At 53.5% G+C, this 19,742-nt stretch overlaps 1 protein-coding gene across 2 annotated transcripts in view; it reads right to left on the bottom strand.

Moving 5' to 3' along the window:
- Positions 1-19,742, bottom strand: part of BAZ1B (bromodomain adjacent to zinc finger domain 1B) — a 73,091-nt gene that overhangs the window by 1,968 nt on the left and 51,381 nt on the right. For both annotated transcript variants that reach the window (XM_051835449.3, XM_089321985.1), the window contains 8 exons: positions 19,363-19,461; positions 17,598-17,775; positions 15,235-15,417; positions 7,490-7,637; positions 6,490-6,637; positions 3,599-3,714; positions 994-1,139; positions 17-120 (listed from right to left, as the gene is read on the bottom strand). In XM_051835449.3, the coding sequence (XP_051691409.3) occupies positions 17-120; positions 994-1,139; positions 3,599-3,714; positions 6,490-6,637; positions 7,490-7,637; positions 15,235-15,417; positions 17,598-17,775; positions 19,363-19,461 (1,122 nt within the window). The remainder of the gene's footprint in view (positions 1-16; positions 121-993; positions 1,140-3,598; positions 3,715-6,489; positions 6,638-7,489; positions 7,638-15,234; positions 15,418-17,597; positions 17,776-19,362; positions 19,462-19,742) is intronic.

Here is a 19,742-nt window from a genome sequence, read left to right as displayed (position 1 = left end):
CAGCCGCGGGGCTCACCTGAAGGGCCAGCTGAAGCGGTACTTCACCACCTTGTGCAGGATCTCCTCGCACTTCTGCAGCTCCAGGCTCTGCCTCCGGGAGCCCCGCTTCGTCTGAAGCACCTGGCACCGGGGAGAAAGGACCGTGAGTGCAGGTGCAGGGGAGGAGGAGGAGGAAGAACGGCCCAGGGCAAGACACGGGCGTCTGCTGAGGGAGACAAGGACGGAGGTCAGGTGTTTCCGGGTGCGCGGGCGCCAGCATCGCCCCGCAGCGGGCCAGGCCGTGCCGAGAGCGGGAGGACCTGGGGCCAAGGTGATGCCGCGGGGGCACCATCAAGCCACTGCACTGAGCCCAGGGGTGTGCAGGGGCTGGGGCGTCTCCAGGGTCTAAGCAACACGAGAGCTCTGGCAGTGCAGGCTCGCGAGCGCGGGGCCCCTTCCAGGTAGGCACAGCAGCCGGAGTTGACCGGGGCAGGGCTGGGCAAGCAGGACCTGCCAGCGCCCTCTGGCCTCCCAGTGGCTTGCTTTGTGCCCAAGCCCAGGGGAATCTGTCGGAACAGGCACATTTTCAAGAGCTTTTTATCCCTTACAGTGCAAGCGAGACCTGAAACAACGTGCTAAGACCCAGCGGGCTGAGGGGCAGGCAGGCCCCGCCCCTGCCACGACAACTGTGGGCAGAGCCGCGCCAGCCAGCGAGGCCCCGGCATTGCCGACATTCCCGGGAGCCCCGGCCCCTGCGCCCGCTGCGGACACGTGGGAACTATTTTAAAACCTTAGCAAGCTGCAGGCTGCCTGCTCCTGAGGCGGCGACGCAGGCCACAGCAGGGGGAGGCCGGACAGAGCAGCCCAGAGGGCCTGGGGCCTCTGTCTGCTTGTGGCTGCCGGTGCCTCCCAAGCTGCGGAGGGGGAGGGGGGCTCCCACCTGTTGCTTGACAAATTCCTAGTGCTGGGGTGGGGTGGGGTGGGTGGGGAGGACGGACAGAAAGTCACCCTCACCAGCTCGTCCACCTCAGCGTCGTCCCCAGGGGGCGCCTTGGGCCGCGCCCGCCGGGTGGGGTGCGGCTTCTTCCCCGGGCGGCGGCCTGGCCTGGCCGCAGGGGTGGTGACGCTCTGCTTGCCCCGGATGCTCTTGCGAGGCCTCACTGCAATGAGAAGAGAGGATCAGAGCGGAACAGCCGAGCATGGCGGGCGCAGCCATGGCAATGCAGGAAGGGGTGCGGAGGTCCCGGGGCCAAGGCCATGGCCTCTCCAGGGGGTAGGGTGCCCCTGCTCCTCCTGTGACGGGGAACGGACACTGTCACCGCGCTGGCACCAGCTCCTCCAGGACCTCCACCCTTGGGGCGGCGTGGTCACTCCAAGAATGAGGCCTCAAAGGCGTTAGCTGACAGGGCAGCTACAGGACCTCCTCAAGCCAAAGCTCAGCCTCATGGGGCGGACACCCTGGCTGCAGCTGCCCCCGTCCGCAGGCCCCGAGCCATCCTGCACTGTCGCTCCTTCCCAGAGAAAAGTCAATACTCACTGCAAGGGCCACGGCCACGGGCTGCCTCTGAACCCAGCCTAGGGTTGGCTTCGTTTCTGCATTTCTGAACACCACAGGCAATGCTAGGGCACTTCCATCACAGCCCTGTCCAGGGTCCCCACAGAGACCTGCGGCTCAGGTCTGCAGCAGGCACACCGCAGTGTGCCCGCAGGCAGCAAGGCCCAGGACCAGCCCGAGGCTGCTCCATCAGGTCCAGCGACTCTCCTCGCTAACGGCCCGGGTCACTCGTGGGGAGTGGGGAGATGACCTCTGGACGGACGCGGGTGACACTCCTTGGGCTATTTCAGGGTCTCCAGCTCAAAAGCAGTAAGCGGTGCTGGGCCTAGGAGCCGCACTAGGGAACTGCAGCTGGGGGCAGGGAGTGGAGTCCAAAGGCGGCCCAAGCGAAGGTCTCTGAAGCCCCACATGCTTCTCTGACCCTTCTGGGCAAACAGAGGTCCTAGACACCCAGGTGGGAACAATCCCTTGGAAAGGGAGTAACAAGGTAGAAGTACTAGGCAATCATCAATGTGAAAACAGGGGCTGCCAATGTGGCACAATGGCTTAAGCCACCACCTGCAGCGCCAGCATCCCGTATGAGCGCTGGTTCAATTCCTGGCTGCTCCTCTTCCGATCCAGCTCCCTGGCTCATGTGCCTGAGAAAGCAGTGGGAGACAGCCTAGCTGCTTGGGCCCCTGCACCCACGTAGGAGATGTGGAAGAAGCTCCTGGCTCCTGACTGGCCCAGCTCTGGCTGTTGCAGCCATTTGGGGAATGAACCAGCAGATGGAAGACTCTCTCTCTGTAATTCTACCTTTCACATAAAATAAGCAATTCTTTATTTAAAAAAAAAAAAAAAAAAGAGTGAAAACAGAGAGAAGACATTCAGAATCTGTCCCCAGACAAATGTGCACCGAGCCGTGAGCCCAGGCCAAGCGAGGCCGGGCGAAGGCACTACACCTGCCTCCCAGGGGGACACCCTTCGACAATCGCCTCAGTGAACAAACAGAAGGAGCTCCTGCTAACGCGGAGACCGAGCGTCACAGGCTACACCACGGGGGACGGCAGCACACTGCCAGCCCGGCGCCCGACTCTGCGGTCAGAGTGGGCCGGCTGAACCCGAGAGCAGCTCTGCTCTCTTCAGGAGCTCCTGACTCTGGAAGGACAGTCAGGACGCCTCCTGGGGTGGAGGCGAGGCCCAGCACTGTGGGGAAGCAGGTGGGGCCGCCCCTCCAACACCAGCATCCCATGAGCGTCAGTTCAAGTAACAGCTGCTCCACTTCCAGCCCAGCTGCCTGCTAACGCGCCTGCCACCCGCACGGGAGACTGCACCGAGTTCCTGGACCCCCGCTTTGGCATGGCCCAGCCCCAGGCACTGCGGCAATCTGGGGAGTGAGCCAGTGGAAGGAAGCATTCTTCTCTGTCGCTCTGCCTTTCAAATAAATCTTTTTTTCATTTTATTTATTTATTTATTTATTTTTGACAGGCAGAGTGGACAGTGAGAGACAGAGACAGAGAGAAAGGTCTTCCTTTTTCCGTTGGTTCACTCTCCAATGGCCGCCGCGGCCCGCGCACTGCAGCCGGCACACCGTGCTGATCCGAAGCCAGGAGCCAGGTGCTTCTCCTGGTCTCCCATGGGGTGCAGGGCCCAAGCACTTGGGCCATCCTCCACTGCACTCCCTGGCCACAGCAGAGAGCTGGCCTGGAAGAAGGGCAACCGGGACAGAATCCGGCGCCCCGACCGGGACTAGAACCCGGTGTGCCAGCGGAGGATTAGCCTAGTGAGCCAAAGTACAGGCATAAATAAATCTTAAAAAAAAAAAAAAAAAAAAAAAAAAAAAAAAAAAAAAAAGACAGTGCTTCGGACAACCTCAATCCGTAAGGAGGTGCCTGGGTCCAAGTCCCAGTCCTGTACCAAGTCTAGCTTCCTGTTACTGTGTGCCCCGAGAGAGAGCAGGGCACAGGGTAGCCGGGACCCCTACAGCCCTAACACGAGAACACAGCCAGCAAGGCGGCAGCACTCGGGCCCCTCCATGGCAGCTGGGCAGACCGTGAGGAGAGCACAGACAAACCGAACACTTACATCGCAAACCAGCCACCTCATAGTCTTCCTCCTCCTCCTCTTCCTCCTCCTCCTCCTCCTCCGAATCGCTCTCATCTTCTTCACTGTCTTCAGAGGCCGACTCTTCCGTATAATTCCTATGAGGAGGAAAAACCAAATGGTAGTCCCGAGAAGGGCTAATGACTCACAGGACCCCCAGCTTGTCATCAGAGACTAGAAGGGCAGATCTGCTCTGGGCAGGGAACCCCAAATCCAGGCCAGGCCAGCGCTCCACACGATGAATAACCAAGTGTCAACAGCTGTCTCCTCTAGCAGGCCCCAAATGGCTTGGACAAGAACCGTGGTGACAGAATCAAGACCACAATGCAATGCTCCCCTCCCCCACAAAACAATGCCTTTGCCTCACAAAAGGAGCCAGATAATGTAACACTGCAGGTAGTAAAAGCTGCCCGTGCGGGGTGGACTGCAGATGCCCAGCAGCCAGGCAGGTGCGGCTCCACCTTGCTGGCCCGGTTCCACCACGAGCAGCTTGCAGATGGCCCTAAGATCAAAGCACGGTAATCCCCGCTCTGGACAGCCCGTCCCAGCCCCGCGTTTCAGAGCAGCTGGAGGGCAGGGAGAAGCCACGAGGACACCGAGGGTGGGGTCAGAGCACACAGCTCTGCCCTGAGAGACCACGCCAGGGCGCACACTGCAGGGACTGCCCTCTGATGGCCTCCCATTTCAGTGTGAACTCAGCAAACATCAGCAGTCTGCTCTTCACAAGCCTGCACTCAGCCTCACTGATACTCAGTGAACAAAGCGGCGGGGTCGGCGCTCGGGCGTGGCTGCAGCACCGGCATCCCATACGGCTCCCGGTTCCAGCCCCAGTCCCGCCTGTTCCACTTCCTGTCCAGTTCTCTGCTAGCAGCCTGGGAAAGCAACGGAGATGGCCAAGTGCTTGGGCCCCTGCTTCCCTTGAGGGGCGCCCAGAGGAAGCTCCTGGCTCCTGGTTTCTGCCTGACCCAGCCCCGGCTGTGCGGCCATCTGGGGAGTGAACCAGCAGACAGAAGACCTCTCTCTCTTCCTCTCTGTAACTCTACCTTTCAACTAAATAAAAACAAATCTTCCCAGCGACAGCAGGGTGAAGTTTAGCTGGGCCGCGGGGCAGGCTATGCAGAGATTATTCCCAACACGGAGGAGAGCACAGGAGGCAAAGCTGAATGATGCATGAATGTCCATAACCACACAGACGTGATGGCAACCGGGGCTCAGCAAGCCCTGGGCCAGCATTAAGTCTCCAAGTGTAGGCCAGGGGACAGGGGGAGAGGGGGTTCCGCAGGGGAAAGGGCCGACGACGACCACAGTGGATAGGACGCTGCTTAGGCTGCCTGAATCCTCTGCCAAAGCGCAGGCGGTCAAGTCCTGGCTCTACTCTCTTTTTTAAAGATTTATTTATTTATTTGAAAGTCAGAGTTACACAGAGAGAGGAGAGGCAGAGAAAGAGAGAGAGAGAGAGAGAAAGAGAGAAAGAGAGAGAGAGAGGTCTCCTACCAGCTGGTTCACTCCCCAGTTGGCCGCAATGGCCAGAGCTGCACCGATCCGAAGCCAGGATCCAGGAGCTTCCTCCAGGTCTCCCACGTGGGTGCAGGGCCCCAAGGACTTGGGCCATCTTCCACTGCTTTCCCAGGCCACAGCAGAGAGCTCGATTGGAAGTGGAGCGCCCATATGGGATGCCAGCACTGCAGGTATCCACTACGCCACAGCACTGGCCCCTGGCTCCACTTCCAATTCCAGCTTCCTGCTGAAGCACACCCCGGGAAGCAGCGGCAACGGCTCAAGTATCTGGGGACCTGTCACCCACGTGGGAGATCAGACTGAGTTCCAGGCTCCTGGTTTTAGCTTGGCCCAGTCCCGGCTGCTATGGGCGCTTGGAGAAAGAAGCAGTGATGGAAGAAGTCTGTCTGTTTCTGTCTTTCAAACAAATAACATTTTTAAGAAATTGGGCTAGGAGCCAGTGTTGTGGCAAAGCAGACAAAGCTGCCACCTGACATCCCACGTGGGCGCTGGTTTGTGTCTCAGCTGCTCCATTTCTGATCCAGCTTCCTGCTATGGCCTGGGAAAAGCAGCAGAAGATGGTCCAAGTGCCTGGGCCCCGGCCATCCATGTGGGAGGCCTGAAAGAAGTTCCTGGTTTCTGGCTTCAGTCTGGCCATTGTGGCCTTTTGTGGAATGAACCGGCACACAGACGATCTCTCCCTCTCCCTGTTACTCTTTTATAATAAATCTTAAAAAAGAGAGAGAGAGCGAGCGAGCAGTCAGGCTAGTGAGTTTAGAAGGGGCACTAGAAAGGTGAGTCTGCCCGCTGACACATGGAGAGCGGCGGGCAGGAGGCTGATTTCTAAGATTTCTGGACACTGGACTAACCACACCTGGCCAATCAGTGGCTATGTAAAGCCAGGGAGAAATTCACATCCAAGCTGGCATCAAAGTTCAAATCCTGACGGGGAGCAGACAGCGCGCGTGGGGAAAAGGGTGCCGCGTGCTCACTGGAGATCTAATTGTGAAGAAGTGAGACGTGGGCAACATGGAAGCAGAAGGCAGAGCACTTCGCAAAGTTTGTGGAAAATGTGTCTTATGAAAAACGCAGACTGACATTTTTTGCACCACAATGATCTCAATCTTTAACCCCTTTCTTCCAGGAGCTCTTGTGCAGTGCTCTTTCTTGAGAGACAGAGAACAGGGCAGGCGGGGAACACCTGAAACCCCAACATCAAGCTAGAGGCAGAACAGGGCCCTCTGGGCCCCTCCCGGGACGATCGGGTTCTGTACCGAAACCCCAACGCAAGCTCCCCTGAACGATCTGGTGTGAGTCACCGCGGCTCCGCGGTAACAGCTCTTTGTTCATTTCTTTTGAAAACAAAGACTCCTCACCTGCCGCGGGAGTTGCGCCGGGCAGTGGCTGGCTGGCAGGCCGGGCACTGCCACTCGCCATCTGGCACTTCGTAGAGGGCCGGCCGCAGACAGAACAGGTGGAAGGCTTTATTACACTCGTCACAGAGGATCAGCTTGTCGTCCTCACCTGTGGAGAGAGAGGCTTGCAGAGCACCGCGGGCAGCCGGCCACAACCACGGAGCTCTAAGACAGAGCACTCGCCCCGCCCACGCCGCCACAGGGCCACACACGCTCCAGGACGGGGCGCCCTGACGCTCAAGGCAGTCATTTGCTGAGAAGAAACGTAGCATAAACTAGAGGACAGGTAACTGAGGGCTCAGGTCTCCTAACGCACAGCGCCAGACCCGCGCAGGGCCAGGTCGGGCCAGCCAACGCCAGGAATGCCCCTTAGTCTGCTCTTCTGAGACCCCACACGCCCCCCCCCCCACTTCCCATGAAAATAAACCAATCAACTGAGCATGGCCATCTCCCCGCTCCCACCTCCCTTCATCAGCTTGATCCTGAATGACTGTACAGACTTTCCCATCCTTGGAAATTAAACTTTAACCTAATTCACAAAATAACTTCAGCCCCCGAGGAGACAATCACTCGGCTTTTAGCAATGAAGTTCTCTCTGCACACAGGACAGCTGAAGATCTTGGCATGCAACGGTCCCACGTGCCTTGCCCTGCAGAGGCCCCATCTGAGCATCCTCACACCGCACAGACTGCCCCCTGCTGGCCGCACCTGCTCTGACCTCACAGATACTAAAGTTCTGAGATAACCGAAGGACTTAGTTTTTGATTCACTAAACTGCTCCCTGATGGCATCAACTGTTCCTGTTTCACTGAGAGCAAAGGGCCTGCTGGGGCTCACTGTGGTGTAGCCTCAGACCCTCAGAAGGTAAGGTCTGTCCCAGCACACTCGGGGGAGACACAGCATCAGGAGTGAAGATCCCAACCCCTAGGACACCCAGATTAGAAACGCCGTCTCGATATACCCTTCTTTCGACAGACTTTGCACCGCGCGTTCTCTGCAGACATATCCCACTTGATGCACGCGTCCAGCATCCCGAGTAGAACGTGCATTCTGGAGAAAGTCTGAGCCTCACGGATTGCCGTCTTCCATTTTTCCAGTGCAGACGCAACCTAAACAGAGACCGAGTCAGGCCAGCATTACTATGACGACATCAAAACCAGGCATACGCAAAGACACTAAGGCACCTGCCTCCAAGCACTTCCCCGGTTTCACTCAGGTATCCTGGAAGAAATGGCGGCTCCAAAGCATGGGGAAAACATGCCAAACGTCACAGAAGGGAAAGGACAGTCCTTCACCTGGAGACTGAGCGTCACTCAGAAGCCGGAGCTCCCAGGTGCAGCCTGTCCAGCTGTCCCTGCACTCACACGGACCACACTTCTAGACTACGGGGCAAAGGGTGCTGAATCACGTCCGCTGCACTCCTAGTTCACGGGGAATCCCAAGTGCAGGAAAGCCTGCCTTCACTCAGCCCAGCATCAGAAAATGCCCATGAATCTACAGGCAGCCTAAGCACGCGCAGTAGGGATATGGGAGAAATGGAATTAGCAGTTCAGTTATAGACACCATCTTCCCCATACACGCTCTAAGGAAAACAGAAGTGCCATTTTAGCCTAGTTCATTTATAGCGTTTTGTTCATCAAAAGGTGATTTTTCAAAAATGTTTTCAACGGGGCCGGCACTGTGGCACAGCAGGTTAAAGCCCTGGCCTGAAACGCCAGCATCCCATATGGACGCCGGTTCGAGACCTGGCTGCTCCACTTCCAATCCAGCTCCCTGCTATGGCCTGGGAAAGCAGTGGAAGATGGCCCAACTCCGTGGGCTTCTGCACCACGTGGGAGACCTGGAAGAAGCTCCTGGCTCCTGGCTTCAGATCGGTGCAACTCTGGCTGTTGCGGCCAATTGGGGAGAGAACCAGTGGTTGGAAGACCTCTTTCTCTCTCCTCTCTCTGTGTAACTCTTTCAAATAAAAATAAATAAATCTTAAAAAAAAAAAACCTTAAAAAAATGTTTTCAAGTGTTTGCGACCTAAAAGGTATGCAAATGCCAGCGTAGGGGCCTCACTTTCCCAGTGGGGAAAGGTGTCAGAGAAGGGCGTGGCCAGGCTCAGGCGGCACACGACAGCACGGATCAGGAGCACCAGAGGGGTGGAGGTCCTGTGTTCAGCTCAGTCAGGAATGAACGAGCGCGAGAGGAGGCCCTTGCTGCTCTCAAGGCTGGCACGCCCTAGTGCCAACTAGCTGACCCCCACGGCTCAGCCGGCACCACAGGGGACCGCACCACGTTGCCCTAGGCACTTAAGATCCCTGGAAGACAGACCTCCTATAGGAGAGGTGACCGGGCAGGGAGAGCTGGGTTCCCTCTGAGCACGGCTGCCCTCTAGTGGACAGTCAGCTCCCGTGCACATGTGCACACACGTATGGGAGAGCACAGTCCCATGCAGGCTGCAGCTTTTCACTTCCTGATTATATCCTAAGTTATAAAATGCGGGCACCCAGCAGCTAGTCTGGCTTCAGTAAACTATTTTTTAAACTTGAAGAGATCTTGGAAATAAGCTTGTCTAACCTGGTGTATTTTTAAGATTCTAAATGGATCATACACTTCTGCGAGTGCCTTCTGACACGGAGCGTGTTTCTAGGGTCATGCACACGCACGATCTTCCTCCCATTTTACTGCGGAATAACAGTCCACTGTACAGACATATCACATTTTATTTACTCAACAACTGGCGGACACGTGAGCTGTTTCCATATCTGAGCTTCTCAGAACAGCGCTGAATGCTTGTGTAACATTCACTTGTTATTTTCCACGGGAACAAAGTCTGCCTGAAGTTCCACAGCAGTTTAAGGTGCAGGTTCCCTGTGTCCCAATCCACACACACGGCATGACACCTACTGGACAATCATTAGCATCCCCTCATCCACTAAACCCGCCTAGACTCCAACCAACTTCTGATTTTGAGGGGCAAAAACTTTTATTAGACACTCAAGATTTGAGAGAACATCCTGGTCTTCTCTGATGGCACAAAATCCCAAACAGGCCCAAGAACGCCAAAGAAAACCCAAACAAAACATCTACCACATTCAAGGTTGTGTTTTCTTTTCTTTTCTTTCTTTTTTTTTTTTTTTGACAGACAGAGTGGACAGTGAGAGAGAGACAGAGAGAAAGGTCTACCTTTGCCGTTGGTTCACTCTCCAATGGCCGCTGCAGCTGGCGCGCTGCGGCCGGCGCACCGCACTGATCCGAAGGCAGGAGCCAGGTGCTTCTCCTGGTCTCCTATGGGGTGCAGGGCCCAAGCACTTGGGCCATCCTCCACTGCACTCCCGGGCCAGAGCAGAGAGCTGGCCTGGAAGAGGGGCAACCGGGACAGAATCTGGCGCCCCGACCGGGACTAGAATCCGGTGTGCCGGCGCCGCTAGGCGGAGGATTAGCCTAGTGAGCTGCGGCGCCGGCCAAGGTTGTGTTTTCAAAAGCAGATAGGAGTGGGTATTTGGTGTCAGGAGGGTGAAGACCACTCAAGACTCCTGTACCCCGCACGGGAGAGCCAGGGTTTGAGCCCTGGCATGGCTCCCTGCTAATGCACAGCCTGGGAGACAGCAGGTGACGGCTCCAATACTTGGACCTCTGCCACCCACAAGGGACCCAGATTGAGTTCTTGGCTCTTGGCTCTTGGCTTCGGCTTGGCCTAGCTCAGGTGTTACGGGTATTTGCAGAGTGTACCAGCCGATGGAAGCTCTGTCCTTCCAAATGTGTGTTTTTTTGGTTTTTTTTTTTTTTTTTTTTTTTTTTTTTTTTTTTTTTTTTTTTTTGACAGGCAGAGTGACAGTGAGAGAGAGGGAGACAGAGAGAAAGGTCTTCCTTTGCCGTTGGTTCACCCTCCAATGGCCGCCATGGCTGGCACACCGCGCTGATCCGATGGCAGGAGCCAGGTACTTATACTGGTCTCCCATGGGGTGCAGGGCCCAAGGACTTGGGCCATCCTCCACTGCACTCCCTGGCCACAGCACAGAGCTGGCCTGGAAGAGGGGCAACCGGGACAGAATCCAGTGCCCCGACCGGGACTAGAACCCGGTGTGCCAGAGCCGCAAGGCAGAGGATTAGCCTAGTGAGCCACGGTGCCGGCCCCAAATGTCTTTAATAAATAACAAAGAGCGAGCTAAAGAGCAGCCAGTGTGCTTCCCTACCCACAGCCGGCGGCGTCCTGCAGCCGCTGTCCCGCAGTGCTGCTGGGGGCCGGGCACACTACCCTGGTGGGAAACCAAACCCTCGGCACACCAGGTTTTCATAACTGTTGGGCCCACCGGAGAAGCAGGTATTAACGACAGAATCGAGAGGGGGCAGCGTTCATCCAATCACCAGGAACGCCCTTGCTCAGCACTGGAAGGGCAGGTATCCCATCCCGGCGGGGATACCAGCAGCTTCGGATCAGTCTTCCACGGAAGACCATGGGAAATGGAAAAACAAACAGCAAAGTGATCAGGACAAATGCAACCAAAGTAAACAGAAAGTCAAGCAAAACCCAAGCCTTCGCCAAATTCTACATTACATACTGTCTTTTCCACTTAACTCAAGGAAACAAGAAAGCATCGAATATTTGAGATAATCTACATCTGTAAATAAGGAAACTAACGCCTGGATTAGAGACCGATACACGTTTATGCAACAGGGATGGGAAGCCCTGGCCCTGCTGAGTGGAAACCTTCACAGCCAAGGACTGGAAAATTCCATGCTGTGGGGACGCTGGCCCTGGGGAAGGGCAGGCACAGGCCCGGCTGGGAGGCGCCTCGCTCATTTTCCAGGAAACCGTCCCAGGCTTTCCATCCACGCCTCTGGATGTGGAGGGCTCAGTGTCCTCCCCAGCCACACGGAGGACAAGTCTCACCCGACAAGCTGCAAGGCCACTTCACGGTGGGGCTCAGACGCACAGAGCTTACTGAGAACACCACAAAATGGCAAGGGAAGGGGTGACGCCTGGAAGGGTCACATCAGGAAAGACGGCTCTGTCCTCAAAACCCAGGCCAGACTCAGAGCACTGAAGACGATGCCCGACAGACGGGTCCTCTACGCGGCACCTCAGTATCGCCTGGCAGGTAACCTCGGTCATCAACAGCCACTTGGAAGGCGACAACTCAGTCCCAGTCAGATAATACACATGTGCCATTTCTAAGCAAGTCTGAACTACAGCTTTATCTAAACCTCTGCTCTGCTGACCTGTCTTATCGCCACCGTCTTCCCTGTATCACCCCGTATCACCCTAACGAGGAGCTCTGGAAAGCAACATAGACAAACAAAGAGCGCGCCAGTTCTGGGGACAGAAGCCAGTTCCGACCAATCTGCAAAGGCCCGAGCAGCCCTTCCGTGGCCTGATTTCCTGCCTTCCCTTGCAAACCCCGTGCCTCTGGATATCCTCGGGGAAGTTCTGCCTGCCCTGGCCGTGCCTCCCTCACAGCACTTGTCACTCGACTGCCACTGTCTCCTGCTTCCATCTCTTGCATGTAGCCAGGACCCAGGGCTTTGCCTCAGCTCCATAAAACCTCCAGACCCAGCCCTGTGCCTGGCACCAGCGGGCTTCAGCAGATGACTGTGAAAGGAAGGGAGGAGGGCCATCTAGAACAGGGACAAGTACTCCACGGTAGATGAAGGCTGGGGCCTCTCCCCTAACGGAGGGTCTCCAAACGCTTTTCTTTGTAAGTCCTCATAAACTGAAATATAACATACAAAAATGGAGCTGCCAGTTATTATATTATTTATTCCTTCACTTAAAAAGGCAGGGAGACAATGAGAGAGCCCTCCCTCTAGGCTTATCCCCCCCCGCCCAACGCCTGCAACAGCGGGGCTGGGCCAGGGTGAAGCCAGGGGCTGGGAACTTCACCCACATTTCCTATATACGTGGCACCAGCCCAGCTACTGATACTTAGTAGAGGGAAAGCTTCATGACACTGAATTTGGCAATGATTTCTGAGATACAACAGCAAAAGTGGAGGAGGTGACAAAAATAAAAATAGGGGGGCGGGGTGGGGGAGAATGGCACGAGTGCTGTGGCACAGTGGGCTAACGAGCACCGGCTCCAGTCCCGGCTGCTCCACTTCCAATCCAGCTCCCTGCTAACGGCCTGGGAAACAACAGAAGATGGCCCAAGTGCCTGGGCTACTGTTACCCACTTGGGAGACCTGGATGGAGCTCCTGGCTCCTGGTTCACTCCCCAGCTGTTGCAGCCATCTGTCTCTCCCTCTATAACTCTGCCTTTCAAATAAATAAATAATATTTTTTTTTAAAAAAAGGAAAGATAGGTAAGTTGGACTGAACTGACTTTATCAAAATTAAAACTTTAATGCATCAATTACTATCAAGACACTATCAGGAGAATGAAACGGAACACCTGGAATGGCGGACTGTATTAGTCGTTTATCTGAAAAGGCTAAACATAGAAAGAACTTCGACAACAAAACAATCCAATTAAAAAACAAGCAAAATACCTGAATATACATTTCTCCAAAGATTTCAGGCACATGGCCATTTTGAAGAGACTCTCAACATCACTGATAATTAGGGACACGCAAATAAAAACCACAATGAACTACCCATTCATCCAAGCCATGGAGCCTAATGAGCGTTAGGGAGGATGTGGAGAAACCAGAATCCTTGTGCACTGCCGGCAGGAAAACGAAAGTGAAGTGTCGCTCCCCGTCTTCGTGGGGGAACGACACAGGACCCTGCGCTGTTCTTTTGTCTGCTCGGCCCTCCCCGGGTTTGCTGCTGGTTCTTCCCGGGTTGGCTACTATCCCTTCCACCTCCGTGGAAGGGCAGTTCCCCCTGGCCACATTCCCCACTTCCGCAGGGGAGCGGCACACCGCCGGCCGGCTCTTCTCGGGGGCTGCACGGGTGTTCCTTCAGCTAGATGTTCCCCTTAGATGTTCCTGGTGCATGCCGTCTCTCTCCTCCTTTATAGTCCTCCTCCGCCAATCCCAACTCGGCTGCCCACACGCCGAGTACGCTGCTCTCCAATCAGGAGCAAGTCCTACAGTTAATTGGTTGAACTGGAGGCAGCTGTGCAGAAGCTGTTTACTTCTCTCCCAGCGCCATATTGTGGGAGAGCAGATGCATAGAATAAGTCTTAATTCCAGTAACTCAGTCTAGTCCGGGTTGCTCCCCACAGTGAAGTGGCTCAGCCCCTGGGAAACTGCAAGGTGGCTGTTACGACATTCAACGCCGAATCACTGTGTGACCCAAGTCCACCTCTGGGCACACTGAAGTGCAGGGACTCAGACAGTCACAGTAGAATCACCCACACAGCTACAAGGCAGGAGCACCCGAGTGCCCATCCGCAATGGCGACATAGAGTGTGTACACACAAATGCGGCACAGTAAGGAACGTGCCGGGTCTCTGTCCTCGAGCCTAACACTCTCAGCACTTCCTCCCAGGACCACCTCTGGTGTTCACAGGAACCCTTCGGGTCACACTGAGCTGATGTGACTGCGATGACCTCGGTGGCCCCTAAGCAACCTCAGGATGGAGCTGATCGCCAGAAAGACCAAGTGATTAGAGAGCTGGAACGCTGCAGCCCTGTCTGGGACCCCCTGGAAGGGAAAACTGAGGGACCTGGCGCTGAGGCTCTAACAAGAAAGGATGATCCGCAGTGACGAACATACCCGGGTGCTGGTCAAGTGGCAACAGTGGAGAGGGCGTGGCTGCTCTGTGCGCTGCCCCACCCCACCCCAGGCCTGTCCTACGCATCTCTTCCATCAGGCTGTTCCTGTCTTGCATCCTGTAGGACAACACAGTAAACCTAAACAAAACGCTTTCCTAAGTTCCGTGAGTCATTTTAGCAAATCATCACACCAGAGGCGGCAGTGGTTGTGCGACCCTTCAACGTAAAGCAAGCTCAGGTGGCAACACGGGACTTGCAGCTGGCGTGTGAAATGAAAGCCGCCTTGTGGGAGAAGCCCCTTAACCCGTTTGAGCTGACGCAAGGCCCACGCACAGAGCGTGGGGATTCACTTGTGGGACTCAGTCGCGTTGGCAGAGAACCGGAGAACTGCTTGGTGCACAAACCCCACATATGTGGTATCTAAAGTGCTGTGTGGGTAGATCAGGTTTTAACACAGAATGGAATATTAATCAGCCTTAGAAAGCAGCTCTGGTATGTGCTTCAACATAAACCCTGAAGATGTGCTAAGTGCAACAAACCAGTCACAAAAGGACACACTGCATGAATCCATGGATAGGACATACCTAGAGTAGTCAAACCCATAGACAGAAAAAGGACAGTTTGGTGGCTGCCACGGGTTGGGCAGGAGGAGGCAGAGTTATTGGTTAATGGGACACAGCATCAGTTTGGAAAAATAAAAAGGCTCAGGAGATGGATGTGCTGACAGTTGCAGAAGTGTACATGTAGAAACAGTCAATGTCACATTAGCTATGTTTTACCATAATTTTTAAAATATTTTTAAAGCCACCACTATCTTCTAAAAGAGACAATCAAATTGTGCTTAAAGAAAGGGAATGGGGTGGGGGAACTGCATAACCACTCTATTATCCACAGACTAGTTTGAAAATCATTAATGTAGCAGAAAATTATTAAGAAAAAAATGCAAAGTTAGCTCAGGGCACAATACTTATGGTAACTAAAAAGCAGAGTTAAGGCTATTTTTAAAACCAAATGACACTCTCCCATAGCAGCATAAACTGTATCTTCAATCACTGAATACCTTTGCTTCCTCTGCCATTTTCTTCTCTTCATCCACTTCCTCGGCTTTTGCTGAATCTTCGCTTTGCAATTTTCTTCTCTTTTGCTTGGGAGCCATGAAGCCCTGGAGAAATTTCTTTATGACACTGGCCTGAAGGGCAATGACACACTCACCAAAGTCCTTCAGCTTCTCTAAGGAAACGACCTGCACAGAACGACGTTAAAGCCAGATGAGGAAAGGCCGACAGAGAGATGAAGCAGTCCATCCCCAGCTGCATCAGACCGACCGAGACGGCCGCACCGCTCATCTACCTGTGCTCTCAGCTCATGGGAAGGCTATGGGTTTGAAGCAGTCGACCAGCTCCATGTCCCCAGGGAAGGGATCCAGAATTTTTTGAAATTTCTTCAGCTTTAGGAGAGCTGCACAGAGCTCTCATGCAGTAAAGACCAAATGCCTACAATGTGCAGGGACCATCTTAATGCAAAGACAAGCTGAGGAGGCCCAGGTGTCCCTGGATTTCTGGCGCCGTCCGGCAACAGGCCTTGCACGTACTTCATCTGAATCAGGCTGCTGAGCATAGCACACTACACTGTCCGTCACATAAGATGTACGAATTAAAAAACTTCATTGTGGCCGGCGCCGCGGCTCACTAGGCTAATCCTCTGCCTTGCGGCGCCGGCACACCGGGTTCTAGTCCCGGTCGGGGCACCGGATTCTGTCCCAGTTGCCCCTCTTCCAGGCCAGCTCTCTGCTGTGGCCCGGGAGTGCAGTGGAGGATGGTCCAAGTCCTTGGGCCCTGCACCCCATGGGAGACCAGGAGAAGCACCTGGCTCCTGCCTTCGGATCAGCGCAGTGCGCCGGCTGCAATGCGCTGTCCGCGGCTGCCATTGGAGGGTGAACCAACGGCAAAGGAAGACCTTTCTCTCTGTCTCTCTCTCTCTCACTATCCACTCTGCCTGTCACCAAAAAAAAAAAAAAAAAAAAAAAAAAAAAAAAATCATTGTATAGCAAGGAAAAAATTAGGACAGCTCAGTGTCAACTAGAATCAAGTAACTTACAAAACATTTGCTACGTAAAAAAGTGAATGTGTAACATTTAAAGTTGGCAAAATCCTTTCGTGTAACTCTTCAAAAATCAAGAACCATAAATATGCTTAAATCCTTTTTTTCTAGAAAATGTACCAAGAAATATCACTAATTAAAAATAAAAAAAAATTCCATGCAGTGGATATGTATGTAATTTGCTAGCTCTCGTAACAAAGACAATTATGCAGAAGAGGTGGAAGGTATTTATAAATCAGGGCTCACGGGGACACGGGCCGCTCGTAAGTCACACACACCGTAATGAATGACGTGGTTTCTCAGCACCCACAAGGACACCGGCTGCAGAAGCCTCCTGACACCAAGATCTGTGGACGCTCAAATCCCTTCTATCAATGGCACAGGATCTGCAGAAAACCTAGCACATCCCCTCTGCTCTTCAAACTATCTCGAGGTGACGTCTAACACATAGTGGCCACGTAAGGGCTGTTTAGATAGTTGTTATACTGAACGTCTAACACATAGTGGCCACGTAAGGGCTGTTTAGATAGTTGTTATACTGAACTGTGTAGAGAATAATGACCCCTCCCAAAATGTTCACATTCAGCACAGATTAAATTTTCCCCCCAAATATTTTTGATCTGCAGATGGTTTAATTCATGGATACAGAACCCATAGAGGGCTGATTATAACTTGAAGAGATACAGTGTTGCTATGTGTGGGATGATACAGGCTTTATGACTTTAAAGCAGTACAGACTTCACAATGGTGACTGATGGGTAGTATTCCCCAGTTTCCATATCTAATCTGTGCAGTGTGGGCCCTGAGGGCTCATCCGTAGTGTCAGGTGTCATGGACCCACACTACTTCAGGGTCCTTCTAGGCAGTGAATGGCAGGATGGGAAACAGCCCTGACATGGAGTCCACGTCATAGCATGAGTAACGCCCAACGTCAGCAGTGCTCTCCCTGTGCTGGCGGGCTGAGGGCGGAGAAGCAGAACACACAAACATGGTGCATGTTTCTCAGCACAGGAACCCAGCGTTAACCAACCAGGGCCTCACAACCAGTTCTCCAGCCAGCTTAACAGAAAAGCTCATTTTGAACAGATTCTGAGCCAACTATTAGGTTTCCTAGAGACCAACAAAAGATAACACCACCCCCTACCCCAAAAAAATGTACTCGAAGACTTTTGGTCCTATCTATGCCTTTCAAGGCAAACCACCCAAACATGACTTCCAGGGTCACCTTGGAGGTTAGGAACACAGTATCAGGAAACAAGTCCACCCCACTCCAAATGGAGTTTTGTGAGTGACAGCTTTCAGAGAATTTGCTCCTGGCCTTACCCGGGCTTCAAACTCTGATGTCTCCTCCACGTAGCCAAGCCCTCCTTTTTGTAACCTTGTTGCGACTTCAATGAGGTCACTCCTGAGGAAGTTTAAAAGCTCCTGGTTGCCATCACAGGATTTCAAACCCAGATTTGGTTTCCGAGCCAGGTGAATAGAGTGAATGATGTCCTGGTACCTACAAGCGTTGGGGTGGGGGAAGGGTGGGGGCAAAGTTACTCTTGCACATGACGTATTCTTTAGCCTGGATCACAGCACTATGGTGTGCCTAGTACCACTCAAAAAAGTCTGGCACTGTTGCCAGTCTGTTCTAAGGTTATCTCCCAGCTCTCTTCAATCGAACCTGAATTCAAGCATGAAGTATGGAGTCAGCAGTGCCCTTAGCCAAAACCCGGCTTTGACAGAAATGAGGTTAAACAGAAACGGCACAAACCAGTCTAGATGGAGCTGATGCTACTTTATAGGTCAGAGTTTTGTAAAAGATGCGATGAATTCACATAACATAAAACTCACTATTTTAAAGCACACACTTCAGGTGTTTTTATGTTGTAAAACCATCACAACTGCCCAATTCCAAAACATTTCCATGTTCCCAAACAGGGAGGATTCTATACCCCTAACAGCTGGCACTCCCAATGCCTCCCCCCTCCCAGCCCCTGGCCACCACTAACCCACTCACCTACTTTGTTTCCAAGCTTTAGCCTGTTCTGAATGTTTCAAATGCCTGCAATCACAGAGCAGTGCTTTGTGTCTGGCTGCTTCCACTGTGTTTTCAAGGCTCATCCCTTTGTACCATGGATCAATACACCCCATTCCCTTCTCAGGCTGAAAACTATCCCATGGTTTGGATAAACCTACCCCATGATGTTTTTTTAATATGATTTTATTCATTTATTTGAAACTCAGAAATACAGAGAAGGAGAGACAAGAGAGAGAGATCCTCCACCCACGGGTTCACTTGCCAAGTGGCCACAATGGCCAGGGCTAGGCCAGGCCAAAGCCAGGAGCTTCTTCTGGGTTTTCCACGTGGATGCAGGGGCCCACGCACTTGGACCATCTTGCCCAGCTTTCCCAGACGCATCAGCAGGGAGCTGGACTGAAGTGGAGCAGCCACAATGGAACCAGAGCCATGCCAGCGCTGGGGAGGCTTGACCTTCCATGGCACAGCACTAGCCTGCACCCCATATTAAACTGAGGGGTGCTGGGGTGTTGTGAATACTGAGACCACTTCAGGACACCCACTGACCACCAGCACTGCGTCTTCAAGGCAGCCTGGCTGTGCATGCATCACTCCTGCCTGCTTAAAAGGTATAACTTGTGGTGTCGCAGGTAGAGCCACCGCCTGCAACACTGGCATCCCATTTGTACACTGGTTCAACTCCGGACTGCTCCACTTCTGACCCAGCTGCCTTGCTAATGCTCCTGGGGAAGCAGTGGAGAGCAGCCCCAGCTCCCTTGCTGATGCTCCTGGGAACGCAGTGGAAAGCGGCCCCAGTGCTGGGGTAGTTGTCACTCGGGAGACCCGGAAAATCCTGGCTTCAGACCAGCCCAGCTCCAGCCATGGTAGCCATTTGGGGAGTGAACCAATGAATGGAAGACCTCTCTCTCTCTGACTCTTTCAAGTAAATAAATAAATCTTAAAAAGAAAACATAAAAGCATGACATTTTATTTTAATAGCTTTTATGGATAAGCAAAACCCGGGAACGAGAGCCCTCAGACCTCGGTATGAGAGTAGAAGGGAGCCGTGAGCACAGGAGCCCTCACCTCTTCTCCAGCCTCTCCTTCAGCTGACTTTCTCGGATTCCCTGAGGGTGAAGGCAGTTTAGCAGCTCATCCAGCTCCTTCTGACTATCACACAAAAACCTGCAGAGACGACAGACACAGTCAGCTCGGACAGACATCCACACCGGACACTAAGCAGGACATCTAGGACTGGTCTAGAGTGGAGAGCAGAATTCCAAACTTGTCTGAATAATTTATTGTTTCCAAGAGGCTAAATGTTAATTTTACACTAAGATATTGGGGCAAAAGTTTTCTATTAAAATTTAAAAGACAAATTTTATATAAAGTTGATATGAACACTTATTCCTGTATTTTCAAAATGTCAGCTTGCACCCAACCCAACAGCCACGGCAGCTACCACA

The sequence above is a fragment of the Oryctolagus cuniculus genome, chromosome 19 (genome assembly GCF_051225735.1).
Source record: "Oryctolagus cuniculus isolate XC-2025 breed Fujian yellow rabbit chromosome 19, ASM5122573v1, whole genome shotgun sequence".
NCBI classification, from domain to species: domain Eukaryota; kingdom Metazoa; phylum Chordata; class Mammalia; order Lagomorpha; family Leporidae; genus Oryctolagus; species Oryctolagus cuniculus.
This window is presented reverse-complemented; position numbering and strand designations above follow the sequence as displayed.